Source organism: Magnolia sinica, chromosome 5 (genome assembly GCF_029962835.1).
Source record: "Magnolia sinica isolate HGM2019 chromosome 5, MsV1, whole genome shotgun sequence".
Classification (NCBI taxonomy): domain Eukaryota; kingdom Viridiplantae; phylum Streptophyta; class Magnoliopsida; order Magnoliales; family Magnoliaceae; genus Magnolia; species Magnolia sinica.
The window spans coordinates 12,724,970-12,738,606 of NC_080577.1; the positions used below are offsets into that span (position 1 = coordinate 12,724,970).

Consider the following 13,637-nt stretch of genomic DNA (forward strand, 5'->3'; position numbering starts at 1 on the left):
TCAGCTAGCTAACCCGAATCCTACTCCAACCTGAGGTACCTAACCCAAACCGAACCCAACACAACTTAAACTGAGCCACCCAACTCAAATACATGTGATTATTCCCAGCCTGACTCAAATTTACTCAACCCAAACCTAACCTGAACTTAAATTGATTGGAATTTTCCAACCCTACCAAGGATCTTGACAACCCGACCTGAGCTCGGGTCGCATCAAACGGGTTTGGATTGACCCCAACCCAAGTTGCAGCCGTAGCCACACCTATGCATTGAATGAGACCAATATCTATTGGTTTCGACAGTGTGTCCTGGCTGACGGGCGGGCTATCTTTGTAAGTGTGTCTTTTCTCACGAGGCTCATATTCCTGATATGTAACTAGATGAATGGTTTTTATCACCACGTATAAACACATCTAATAGACGACTGGGATCTCGCACAAGCGTTGCCCTATGGAGAAGCTTATGTGGCAGGCTTGGCTTTAATAACCCGATGAGGACCAAGGTCAGGCCGGGGTTCAAGCAACATGGGTCGGGCTAGTGGCAATCCTCTACAGCACCACCCTTCTCTGTGGGACCCACTATATTGTATATGTAAAATCCACTCCGTCAATCAGGTTCCTTAATCGATTTTATGCCTTGGGACTTTAGTTCATTCAGACACACAACTCAGATAGGCTACACCACATGGAACGATAGGGATGAGATGCCAACCGTAGGTTTGTGTGTGGGGTCACTATAGTGCGTATCTTTCCTCGAACCGTTAATCAAGTGTGGCTCGCCAGGATGAAGAGAAGATATAAAAATCAGCCTGATAGTATCAGCCTGATACGACGCTCAGGCAGGCTTCACCATAATGAAAGTATTTTATCCATTTTGCCATATCATTAGTCCGTGAGTCTAAAAACGAGGCAGATCCAAAGCTCAAGCGATCCATACCAAAGGAAACAGTAGGAATTGAACGCCTACGGTTGAAAACTACTTAGAGGCCATAAAAGTTTTTGATCAAGATGATATTTATGTTTTCCCTTCATCCAGGTCAACACGGTGGGCCGTAGGAAGGTTTCAGTGGTGGTGTGGACCAGTTGAGCATTGGATCTGCTTCCTTTTTAGATTTATGCCTTAAAATGTTCGATTAGAATGGATGGACGGCATGGATGAAACACATACATCACAGCGTACCCACAAAGCCCCCGCCAGGACCGAGACCGTCCTGGCAGGGGAAGAACGAAATCCACGTCCGCGGATTTTACATGGTGGACCACACGGAGCCTGGGTGCTTTACCCGCAGAAAACACGTATTGTGCCGATTTGCAGCTATTACGTGATGGCAAATGGCCTGGTTCTTATTTGAAAAGTAACGGCTCGATCCCTTCATGATCTGAGCTTAAATAGGTCCATTTTACAAATCGCCTCTTCCTTGAGCTCTGAAAGATTATAAACCGCTCTCCTTTTGTACGCAGACGGCTCACGCGTTGGAATCTGCTTGGAGCGCTTCCGCCACAGCTAGCCAGACTTCCCTACCTTCGCGAAATGCAAGTAATCTCCAGGCTCACGTTAGATTCTCTGCTTAAGTTACGCCCCTAACTAACGATACCATCTCTTACTCGTTTTGACAGACATCTCAATCGTAACTACCTCAACGGTACAATACCTACACAATGGGCGACCATGCAATTGCAGCGAATGTAAGCTTCTTCTTCTTCTTCTTCTTCTTCTTCTTCTTCTTCTTCTTCTCTCTCTCTCTCTCTCTCTCTCTCTCTCTCTCTCATTGTTTAAGTTCAAGGCCTGTTTGGATGCATGTAAGTGGATTAGTGAGCATTTAGGCCATGTGTAGTTAGTTGGTTTAACTTCCTCGTTCCCTAATATAGTTGATTTATTGTTAATATTTTTAGTTTCCTTCCAATGCTTATAATAAGTTATTTCTCTCTATTAAATATTTTGAATATGTGGGCCCACCTTTATGGTTCACTTCATGATTGGTTTAGTATAAGAATATGCTCAAATATTAATCTAAGTGGGCTTAACAAAATGACATCTGATGCTAATCTTTCTTATAGGATTCTAACATTTTAGAACATTCTTATTCCAAGCTCTGCCTTGTGTTGTACAACTTCTTACCTGTAACTGACTTACGAGTTACCTAAACATAAAAACCAAATCATTTGTAAGTTACTTATAGATTAGGTCCAAACAGGATTACCAGTTAGTAACTTTCACTTGTAAGTCGCAACTTAGAGAACTTACTGGCATCCAAATGCCCCCTTAGCAAATCAAAGCATGATTTTTCTAAAATTAACCTAGCAGGGGATGATACTGCAGCTCTCTCGGTGTGAACCGCATTTCGGGGCCGATCCCAAAGGAACTTGGAAACATGACCTCCCTCACGAGTCTGTGAGTTTCAGTTATTCTTTGTCACTGTTCCATCAATACTTGAATTTCCGTTTGGATTTCATGTCTGCTTGTCGATCTTGAAAGGAAGAAGTTGGATTTTCAGGGTCATCGAGTCCAACCAATTATCTGGAGATCTTCCTCCGGAGCTTGGGAATCTCACCAACCTAGAGGGATTGTAAGGCCTTTCTCCCTTCTTTGAGAAATTCTATGGCTATTTGTGTGTGATTGAAGTGGTACACTTGCGTGAGAACCTTGGCCACTCTCAAAGTGAACAGTCCCTAGCCCAAAATTGTGACCGTTTAACTAATTGGTGGGCCACACGTCTAGCTGGGCCATCTTGATTCTAATTCTCAATTTTTCTCATACAATTATGGCCCACCTGTGAGCCTTTGCCATGGCCAGTTCAGAGCCATTCTACCACTTAAAAGCCTACCTGACATTGTTGGGAAAAAGAGACTAAGATGGTGATGATGTATGGCCCAGCTGATTTGTGGACTAGTGTGTTTTTGCAATAGCACATGTTCACACCATATGAATGGCGTAGATCTTGCATACGTATGCCACATCTTCCATGAGCCGCCTCTTCAGTCTATCTTTGCATGAATTGCCTTAGCACTTACCTTTCAAAAAAAAAAAAGCCTTAGCACTTCTTTTCTACTCTCTTCCACTCCTTTGAATTTTCTTCTGGGATGATCTTAGAATCGACATGCCATCTTTTGTTAGAGTTTTACATATTTTGACTGTTCTTGCTCTTGGTTGCAGTATAATCTCCTCAAATAACTTTACAGGGGAGTTGCCGGAGGAGCTTGCAAACCTCTCGAACCTCAAGGACTTGTAGGAGTTCTATTACTGTTTCCCACACAAAAAAGTTCATGCAATCTTTCTGGGAATGTGACTCATCTATTTTTACTTTATTACTGGGCAAAATGCAGTAGAATAAGCGATAATCATTTTACTGGAAAGATACCGGATTTTATTCAAAATTGGACAAGACTTGAGAGACTGTAAGTTTTCTGTTCCTGAAAATCCATGTCTCTTCAGTTTTGCTTTCCCAAATTGAGATGGACGGATTCAATGTGCTTCATTTGCCATTTAATAAATGTTATCAACCTATTAATTCGTAAGATTGGAAAATGTCCTAATCAATCAAACTCACCATCTGATAGGTGAGATAGGTGAGATCATGGATGCACCAATGGAAAAAATAAAATAAAATTGCATCATTGTAAAACTTTTCTGACCATTCAATCATAGATGTTTTCTGCATCATTGTTAAACTTTTCTTCACTGTTCAAAACTGGGTGATGGATTGGATAGCAATAACTTACAATTGCAATGGTTTTTGTGGTGTAGCTCATCCAAGAGGCAGTCCATTAATCAAATGGTTGGGTTTTATTGTCAAATTGCACCAATTAAGGATTTATATGGTCCATACCATTTACAAAATGGCAGTCGATACACATTGCATTCTAAACACTCTGAATTCATTCCTTCATTTATTTAATTGAAATCTTGTATGGCAGAGAAATACAAGGAACCAATATGGAAGGGCCAATTCCTTATGGCATTTCCCATTTGGAAAACATGATCCAACTGTAAGAGCAGCTGTTTGAATTCCTATAGTTAGTGGTTTTGTGTCAAGTGGATCCTTTGTGATCTCCAGTTCAGTTAAAAGATAAATAAGGGGATCTGAACTTTTCCTTATGGACTCTTTACATGCAGAATTATCAGTGACATAAGTGGACCAGAATCAAATTTTCCCCAACTGCGTAATATGGAAAACATTCGGGACCTGTGAGTTTAAGGTTTATCTTCTTTATGTTTTGTGGAAGTATGCCAGTTTATGCTATCTGTTGCCATTGAAGTCCATGCCTGATCTGATCTTGCAGTATATTGAGGAATTGCAATCTTATTGGAGAGATACCTGAATACATTGGGGAAATGCAAAAACTGGAATTGTTGTAAGTCAGTTTTTTTTTTTTTTTTTAAATGTTCTTGTACATGATTAATATATATATATATATATATATTATTTGCTTGCTTAATTGGAGGAATAGGCTTGTTATGTATGGATTCTTTTGCAATTCTGGTCCTCGGTGTCATTGTTCTTTATTTATTTATGTGTTATGTTATCTGTAAAAATTGTACCAGCACACCCCTTCACTATGTTAGAGTTTATGCACTGGTATGTACTACTTGTACTCTTGTATTATTGTTCCGAGTGTGAAAACATCTAATGATGCTACTGTTGGTTGTTTTGAAAGGCATGGAAGCATAAACTTTTAGAAAAATCAGATTTTAAAATCTCAATATGGATCCCCAAGTAGATGCAATTATATTCTAAACAACAAGAAACCAAGGGCCGAGATTAACTTGAGGTTTGTGTCCCTTGATCATCGAAGAGTCCTATGTCGATCCTCCAAAGTAGGAGGCCTCTCCCCGATCTATCCCTATCTAAGGTTGCTTTGGAAACCACCTTCGATCATTCTATAGGGATGTGGACCAGAAAAGTTGAGAGCCATCCACAAGTGGACCACCTGTGAAGCGTGTGGAAGAAAAGAGGTGAGAGAGATTGTACTCTCTCTCTCTCTCTCTCTCTCTCTCTCTCTCTCTCTCTCTATTATAGGCACCCAAGGGAGCTTGGACATCCAGGGCTTCATAGAACCCTCTTGGAGAGATGATCTATTTATAAGGAAGAGTCCGGGAACCAAAAGGATACATCTACTATGGCCCCTCACCCCCACAAGCTTTTGTGCTTCCCTACATTATCAAAAGCATGTCGTCCTGCCTATCCATGCACACAAATTCACCAAATCCTTCCTCTCTTCATGGCCACCATCCTTGGCCCATAAATCCCATGCAAGCCTTGGAGATGGATCAACAGATCTCAACCATTGGATGACCCATTAATCACAATCAAAACACTTTAACAGTTAATAAAAATTCAATCGTTAAAATTGATTGGTAAATCTTTTGAAACATTCAAACATGCTGGCCAGCTATGAAACACTTGATGGACAGTCCAAACATCAAGATCAACTCACAGCAAGCATTCCGAATAAACAAGTGGATCTCATGCTGGAGTGTGTGGACTTATATTGCATCCTAATGCATGCATCCAACCACACCCATATGTTAGTCACTAATGTAACTTCACTGGGTGACCCAAAGTACATAACACTAGCACTATGAAGTCCCTACACGACCTCATGTCTAAGGATTAGCCAAAGCTAGCACATGATCAAATCCATCTATTCTATATATGATGGGCCTTCTGAACCTAGGAGTTAAGGCAATCCTCTAATGCAAGTGTCTAGTCAAGCCTTAGCAAAAGTGTAAACCGAGAGGAGCTGAAAGCTTTTGTGTATTTGAGACAACCCAAAGGGGTTGAATATATAGAGATTACAACATCTATACAAGGAAAGAAATAAAATCAGAATCATCTACCTATGGAAAACCAATTATATAAGGTATGCTAGCTATACAAGGTATATTTCAGTCTGTCTAACATCCCCCCTCAAACTAATGCGGGTCATCGATAAGTAATAGTTTGCCAACGAGAAATGAGTGACGTGCAGAAGTTAGGGACTTGGTGAAAATGTCTACAATCTGATCATGGGATGCAACATGTGGTAGAGAAATGAGCCCAGACTGAAATTTCTCACGGATAAAGTGACAGTCAACTTCAATATGCTTCGTCCGTTCATGAAAAACCGGGTTAGAGGCAATCTAAATGGCACTGAGATTATCAACATGGAGTGGAGTAGGATTCTGCACAAGAATGCCCAAGTCGGAAAGAAGTCCACGTAACCAAACAAGCTCACTACACGCAGCAGACATTGCTCGATACTCGGCTTCTGTGCTTGATTTGGAAACAGTGGCCTGCTTCTTACACTTCCAAGAGATGAGAGAAGTGCCGAGAAAAACACAGTAGCCAGTGGTAGATCTTCGTGTGAGAGCGCAACCAGCCCAATCAACATCCGAATAAGCACGAAGGTCCAGAGTTGCCGTGGAGGAGAAGAACACTGATCGATCTAGAGTTCCACGTAGGTACCGTATGATGCGTAACACCGCAGTCATATGAAGAGTCCGAGGAGCAGAAACAAACTGACTGACGACTTGGACAGCATAGGCAATATCAGGGCAAGTCATAGTTAAGTAAACCAGACTCCCAACCAAACGACGGTATAAGTCGGGCTGTGCAAGTAGATCACCATCGTCGCGGCCATAATGAATGTTAAGTTCTAAGGGAGTCTGAACTGTTTTCTGATCTGTCAATGATGCCAAAGCGAGAAGATCCTTGGCATATTTACGCTGGCTGACCAAGATCCCACGTTTAGAACGTGAAATTTCAAGCCCAAGAAAGTATGTGAGATGGCCGAGGTCTTTCATCTTGAAGGAGGATTGCAGAACTTCCTTTAAAGCCGAGATGCCAGCAGTATCGCTACCAGTCAGTAGGAGGTCGTTAACATAGACCAAAACAATGACAATTCCGTGAGTAGTGATGCGCAAAAATAAGGATGGGTCATGACCACTTTGAGTAAAGCCAGCACCCGTAACAACATCGTGAAAGCGTTGGAACCATGCCCGAGGTGCCTGTTTGAGGCCGTACAGGGCTTTCTTTAGGCGACATACCTTATTGTCAGGGATTAAGGAGCCAGGAGGAGGTTTCAAATACACGGTTTCTTGAAGATCTCCATAAAGAAAGGCATTTTTCACATCCATCTGAGCGAGTGGCCATGAGCGAACAGAAGATATAGCCAGAAGAGTACGAACAGTTTTCATCTTAGCCACGGGAGTGAAAGTCTCATCATAATCAATTCCGTATTCCTGTTTGTATCCCTGAGCGACAAGTCGAGCCTTGTATCGATCCAATGATCCATCAGACTTGAGTTTGACCGAATAAATCCATTAGCTACCAATTAGTGTTGAGGGTCAAATATTGCATATCAGACCCATTTATTACATAGATTTACACACATGATACCGCTTAATGGCCTGATTAATCGTGTTTATAATGCAGAGTGTATGTACGAGCCTGGACCGAAATGGGTGCTTAAAGCGTGGACTTAACGCTCTAATGACACCAAAGCGTGGGACGGACTCCAGAGACCCAAGATCAACAGAAGTACACATCAGGGATCCAAGAGTACAGTAGGTTCGGGTTGAGTAATAGGTGGTGGATCTGTATGTGGTCGACATGAGTTAACCTGCAATGGACGATGAAGGGTACTTGAGGCAAATGAAATTTCTGGAAAGGCAGTTAGACCAGGAGAGTTTGGAGTGTGCAGAGGAGGAAGAGAAAGGCAATGTGTTCAAGAAAAATAACATGTCGTGAAACCCGAACACGACGAGAAACCAGATCATAACATCGAAAACCCTTCTGGGTTTTCCCAAATCCCAAGTACATACATTTGACCGATTTCGGAGATAGTTTGTTATGTTCACGTGAAGCTAGGTGAACATAACAGATACAACCAAAAACACGAAATGTGAAATATGCAGGAGGTAAGCCGGTGAGAACAAAGTAAGAAGATTTACTATTCAAAACTTTGGTTGGCATCCGGTTAATCAAGTAGACAAAATGTAACATTGTTTCCGCCTAAAAAGAACGAGGAACACTCATAACTGTCATCAGGGTGTTGGCAGTTTTAATAATATGATGATTTTTTCGTTCAGCCACCCCATTCTGTTGTGGAGTATCAGAACATGTGGTCTGATGAATAATCCCATGCCCTTGAAGAAATGTACGAAAATCGGTTGAGAAATATTCTCCCCTGAGTCAGAGTGGAGAGTTTGAACTGGAATCCGAAATTGAGTCTCCACCATAGATTGAAATAACTTGAATTTTTTAAAAACCTGTGACTTCGATTACAGAAAGTAAATCCAAGTGTAACGTATGAAATCATCCATGAATATAACATAGTATTGTAACCAAGAGAGAGACATAATTGGTAAAGGACCCCAAATATCCGTATGCACAAGTTCAAACATAGAAGATGATTTTGTAGTACTTAGAGAAAATGGAATACACTTATTTTTTGAAAGACAACAAGAAGAACAAGAATAATCCAAATAATTTTTATTGAGAGAAATATTCCCTAACATGCCATACAAAATTAATTGAAGAAACCGATCGGAATGTGGATGACCCAGGCGAAAGTGCCATAGTTTCCACAATTTATTTGCCAAAGAAATATCTGATGAAGAAGGAGAAAAGAAACAACGAGCCAGAGTGACAGATGGATCAAAATCCATCACGTACAGACGACCATGCCGCCTACCCCTCCCAAATACCTTCCCCGTCGCCAGATCCTACACAAAACAACAATTGGGAAGAAATATGACTAAGCAGTTATTTGATGTGAGTTGACCAACTGAAATTAAATTGGAGGAGAGGTTAGGGACATGAAACACATCACGAAGGGTGAACTGGCGATGAGCACAAGGAGAGAAAGTCAATGATCAAACAGACTGAATAGGTAGTCTAGTGCCATCCGCAGTAGAAATAGCCTGATTGCCGGTGTAGGGACGAATATCACGAAGATGGGATACAACACCGGTCATATGATTGGAAGCACCCGAATCGAAGAACCATGTAGAAGATGGGGATATACCTGACATACCGGCCACAGAAAGGGCCTGAACGATTTGCTGGAGCATCACAGGAGTCAACGGAAATGAAAGACCTTCAGCAGAAACAGTAGATGTAGAATCAGTAGCAGTCGGCTCGGAAGAAATAGTGGCAGCAGTAGCAGAAAGAGCACGACTACGGCCACGACCACGACCACGACCACCTCGTCCACGACCGAAAGAAGATGCATAGGCACGTGTACGGCAGTCCTGAATACCATGACCAGTCCGGCGACAATAAGCGCACCATTCTTTGCATTGAGCGACAACATGACCCACCTTGTTGCAGCCGCGACAGGTTAAAAGAGAGGAGCCACGTGTTGGTGTAGTGGTGGACACAGCAAGCACCATATCAGATGATCCCGGAGTCGAAAAAGGAAGTGATAGAACTTTCAGTCGTTGTTCCTCAGCCAATAGATCATTAATAACCGAATTTAATGAAGGAGTAGGGCTACGGTTCAAGAGAGCAGCTCGACAATGCTCAAATTCCGGACGCAGTTTCATAAGAAATTGGCGAACTTGCGCACTCTCGCGCATAGTTTGGAAAATCCTAAAGTCATTAGGAAATATTGGATCCATCAAGGCCATCTCAGTCCAAATTGTGACAATTTTAGAATAAAATGATTGAATACTGTCGTCACCCTGAGTAAGGTTAACGAGATCCTGTTCCAGACGATATGACTGGGCGGCATTACTTTGTTGATAAATTGTCTGAAGATGCTCCCACATTGCCTTAGCCGTGCGATGAGGTGTGAGGCCAACAGCAATGGACCGATCGACCGAATCGAGAATCTAGGTAATAATCCGTCCATTGTTCATTTCTCAATCAGCCAATTTATTAGCATCCGTGGAAGTGGGAATAGTAACAGATCCATCAATTAGTCCCCACAAACCACGACCCTTCAGGAAGTTCTGAAAATGGATGGCCCATAGTGAATAGTTGGTACCATCAAAACTATACCTTGGGGCCTCTGTACGTGATGAGTTCTTGTCCATTGATCGGAATTAATATAAAGCACGCAAAGAGTTGCAGCAGAAGAATGTTTTAGGTGTACCGTACAGCAGGAGATACCCAACGGGTAGCAGTATCTGGATCTTGGCGGAATAGGAACAACAACAGGACCTCTGGATCTGGAAAATGTAGATCCGACGACGCAGCAACAACAGCAACAGATCTGGATGGGAGCAACAATAACAGATTGTCAACAGATCTGGATGGGAGCAACAGATCTGGATGAGGTTGCTGGAACTCGAAGAGAACGAGCAATAGAGGTGACCGGGCGACGCTGGACGAGCAGAGGGGTGACGCTGGACGAGCAGAGGGGCGACGCTGGATGAGAAGTGGTGGTCGGACGGGTAGGGGGTGGTCGGATCTTCAACAAGGGACGGTCGAACGCGCAGGGGGTGGTCGGATCTTCAACAGGGGACGGTCGGACGCGCAGGGGGTGGTCGGATCTGCAACAGGGGGCGGTTGGACAAGCAAGGAGTGGCCGGATCTGCAACAGGGACGATCGGAAGAGCAGGGGGTAGTCGGATCTGCAACAGGGGCGCGGGACGAGCAGCAGATGGCACTGGACGAGCAGAGGGATGATCGGACGACGCAACAGGGGTGGCTGGACGACGCAGGGGTGGTCGGATCTGACAGGTGGTGCCGGATTTGGATCAGTGAAGCTCTAATACCATGTAAACCGAGAGGAGCTGAAAGCTTTTGTGTATTTGAGACAACCCAAAGGGGTTGAATATATAGAGATTACAACATCTATACAAGGAAAGAAATAAAATCAAAATCATCTACCTATGGAAAACCAACTATATAAGGTATGCTAGCTATACAAGGTATATTTCAGTCTGTCTAACAAAAAGAACCAAGGTGTTCCAAAAATGGTAACGGTGGCCGTAACAGCCACCACCGTTACCGTTATGATTCGGGCCGTAATGGCCGTTACTACCCCCGTATTGGCCGTAACGGCCGTTTTTTATTTTTTGAAAAAACTGTTATTGGACCATTACAGGACCGTTACGGCCTGTTTCTCTGTAACGGCCGTTTTGACCTCGTAACACGTAACGGTTATGACCGTTACTGTTACATAACGGCCATTATGTAACCGATTTTGGATACCTTGACAAGAACCTATAAACTTAATGAACACTCACCTTCCCATGTGGGGTAGGGGAAAGGCACAAGATGCCCAATGAAGGAGACTGTCCATCGCAACTCATCATCGGTTCCCATCCTATAGGATGACCACAAAACATGATTAGGGTTAGTCCAAACCGGCTTAAGGGGTCATGGGTTTTAGGGTACTTGAGAACCATGGCCCACAACTCTCCTTTGGCTATGGTAGTTGTTATGTCCACTCCCATATTCCCGAAGGACAAACAGAGGAAAACCTCTTCCATAACGCATAAAGATGGCTACATGTAGTTACAGTTCTACACACAACTAAGGAGACAATATAAAATGCATTCCATACAATCATAAACAAGTTTCAATAAAGTGCATTAGCTTCCCGGGGCAACACTAATAGCTGACCAGCTAATTTGATCTTGATTGAGAATCTAAAAAGTAAGATCTGCCACTAATCTTGGTCCTGAGCAACAAGTGGATCACATACTGAAGTACATCGGGCCTCAACTAAATCTTGACATGCGGACCCTATAACACCTATGTAACATGAAAAGGTGCATCAAAGCCAACACATTAAGATCCACGAAGTCCCTTTCGGATCTCAGGTCAGAGGACAAGTCTACGCTAGTTCATGGTCAAGTCAATTCAATCCAAATATGATGGGTACTCTTGGTTAGGAGACTTGATGCCATCTTTCCAATATAAATATTCAATCAAGCCTAGAACTAGGTCTTGATGGGCAGATGAATATACATACTCCCATGCAAGGTGTTTTGTAATGGTCGTTATATAATGGTAACAGTGGCAATTGTTACGCATTGTGGGGTCGTAACCTCTGTTATGGAAAAAAAAAATAGTCGTTACAGAAAAAATGGCCTGTAATGGCCTCATAACAGGTTTGTCTATAATAAAAAAATGTTGTAACGACCATTATAGGGGTTGCATCATAAAGGTAATGGTGGTGGCCATTACAACTACTATTACTGTAATGAAATACCTTACTCTCATGTGTGAAGGTATTGGCAACTATATGCCTAAGGGGTGAGATTAATCCATCTCAACTTGTCATCGGTTCAAATCGCATAACATGACCAGAAGTTAATCCTGAGTTGGCCAAACCTACTAGGGTAGCCATGGAATTTTTGGGTACTCAAGAATAATGGAACATCAACTCTCCGGTAGCCCATCTAGGCCATCATATCCACTTCATTATTTCTCTTCACATCCACCTCATTCTCTCTCTAAGGCATTAAAGAGATTCCATAGGAAATCCTCACAATCCATTAATACATGCAATTTTTCAATTCACAATTAGTAACAAGAGCAAGTAAAAAAATGGGTCACCTATGACTCTATTCCATTTATCAATAGTGGTTACTAATGACCAAGTTCCAATCAATTAAACAATGTATTCAAAGGCATTCTAGGTGTGCGGTTAGATGCATGCTTTAGGCATTTTGGGTAACCTGGGCCTCGCCTAGCCCTAAGCGAGGCGCTATCCCGGACATGCACCGATCACCTAATGCCTAAGTGCACCTGGGTGCGCCTGGCTATCACCTGTATAATGTTGTGATGTACATTTTTGGGGACCTTAAATAATGGTATTTTTGGAATGTAGACACCCATTAAGGGTGGAAAGATGTCTTGTGAATCCCCTTGGAGTAGATTTTCCCAATTTCTTTCTCCTTTTTTAACACACACTCACACCCACACCCACACACCACAATGGGGACTCAAACCCATGACCTTTGCGTTGAAACTATTGTGAGTCTACCACTGAGCCATGAATAAGGACCCAAATTTCTTTTATATCAAAGCATTGATTTATAAAAATACCTCATCTGCAAAATTTCATAGAAGTTTTAAAAATTAATGAAAACATCTTGATTTCTTTCTTCTATTTGTGTTTTAAGCACTTCATCGAGCTTCTTAAAGCAATTTGGGTTTCCATTTGTACCATACAAGAGATAGACGACAAATTGGGGATCTTAGGGGAATTGAAAATTTTATGTTACAAGATTTGGGGATATATTGAAAATTTGGATCCCTAAGATTTGGAAATTTTAGGGATTTAGCAAAATTATGATTTTGGGTTGGGAAATCTGGGGGAGTAAGAGAAAATAAGAATTTTAGGGTTAGATTAAGGGAAATTGGAACTTAAGTTTTGTACTCATTGATTGTAATCAACCTATGTAATAAACTGTTAGATAGCGCTTGATCCCCAATAAAAGATGAGGGTTGTGCCAGGTTGGTGGCCAGTGTCAAACTTATGCAGTAACTTTCATTATCAATCAAAACAATATGGCTTCCAAACTTATGCTAGGGCAAGGTATGGCCGTTGATAGAGTGGAATGGCAAAACAAGATTCATGTAGCCAACTCCAATTAGTTGGGATGAGGCGTAGATGATGATGATGATGATGATGACGACGACGACGATGATGATGAAGGAACCTTGTAGTTTAGAATTGTGGAATTTAGGAAATT

At 42.2% G+C, this 13,637-nt stretch overlaps 1 protein-coding gene across 1 annotated transcript in view; it reads left to right on the forward strand.

Annotated features, from left to right (window-relative positions):
• Window positions 1–13,637, forward strand: part of LOC131246946 (uncharacterized) — a 223,901-nt gene that overhangs the window by 85,287 nt on the left and 124,977 nt on the right. Inside the window, exon 4 of the mRNA XM_058247406.1 lies at window positions 1,616–1,684. Within this exon, the coding sequence (XP_058103389.1) occupies window positions 1,616–1,684 (69 nt within the window). The remainder of the gene's footprint in view (window positions 1–1,615; window positions 1,685–13,637) is intronic.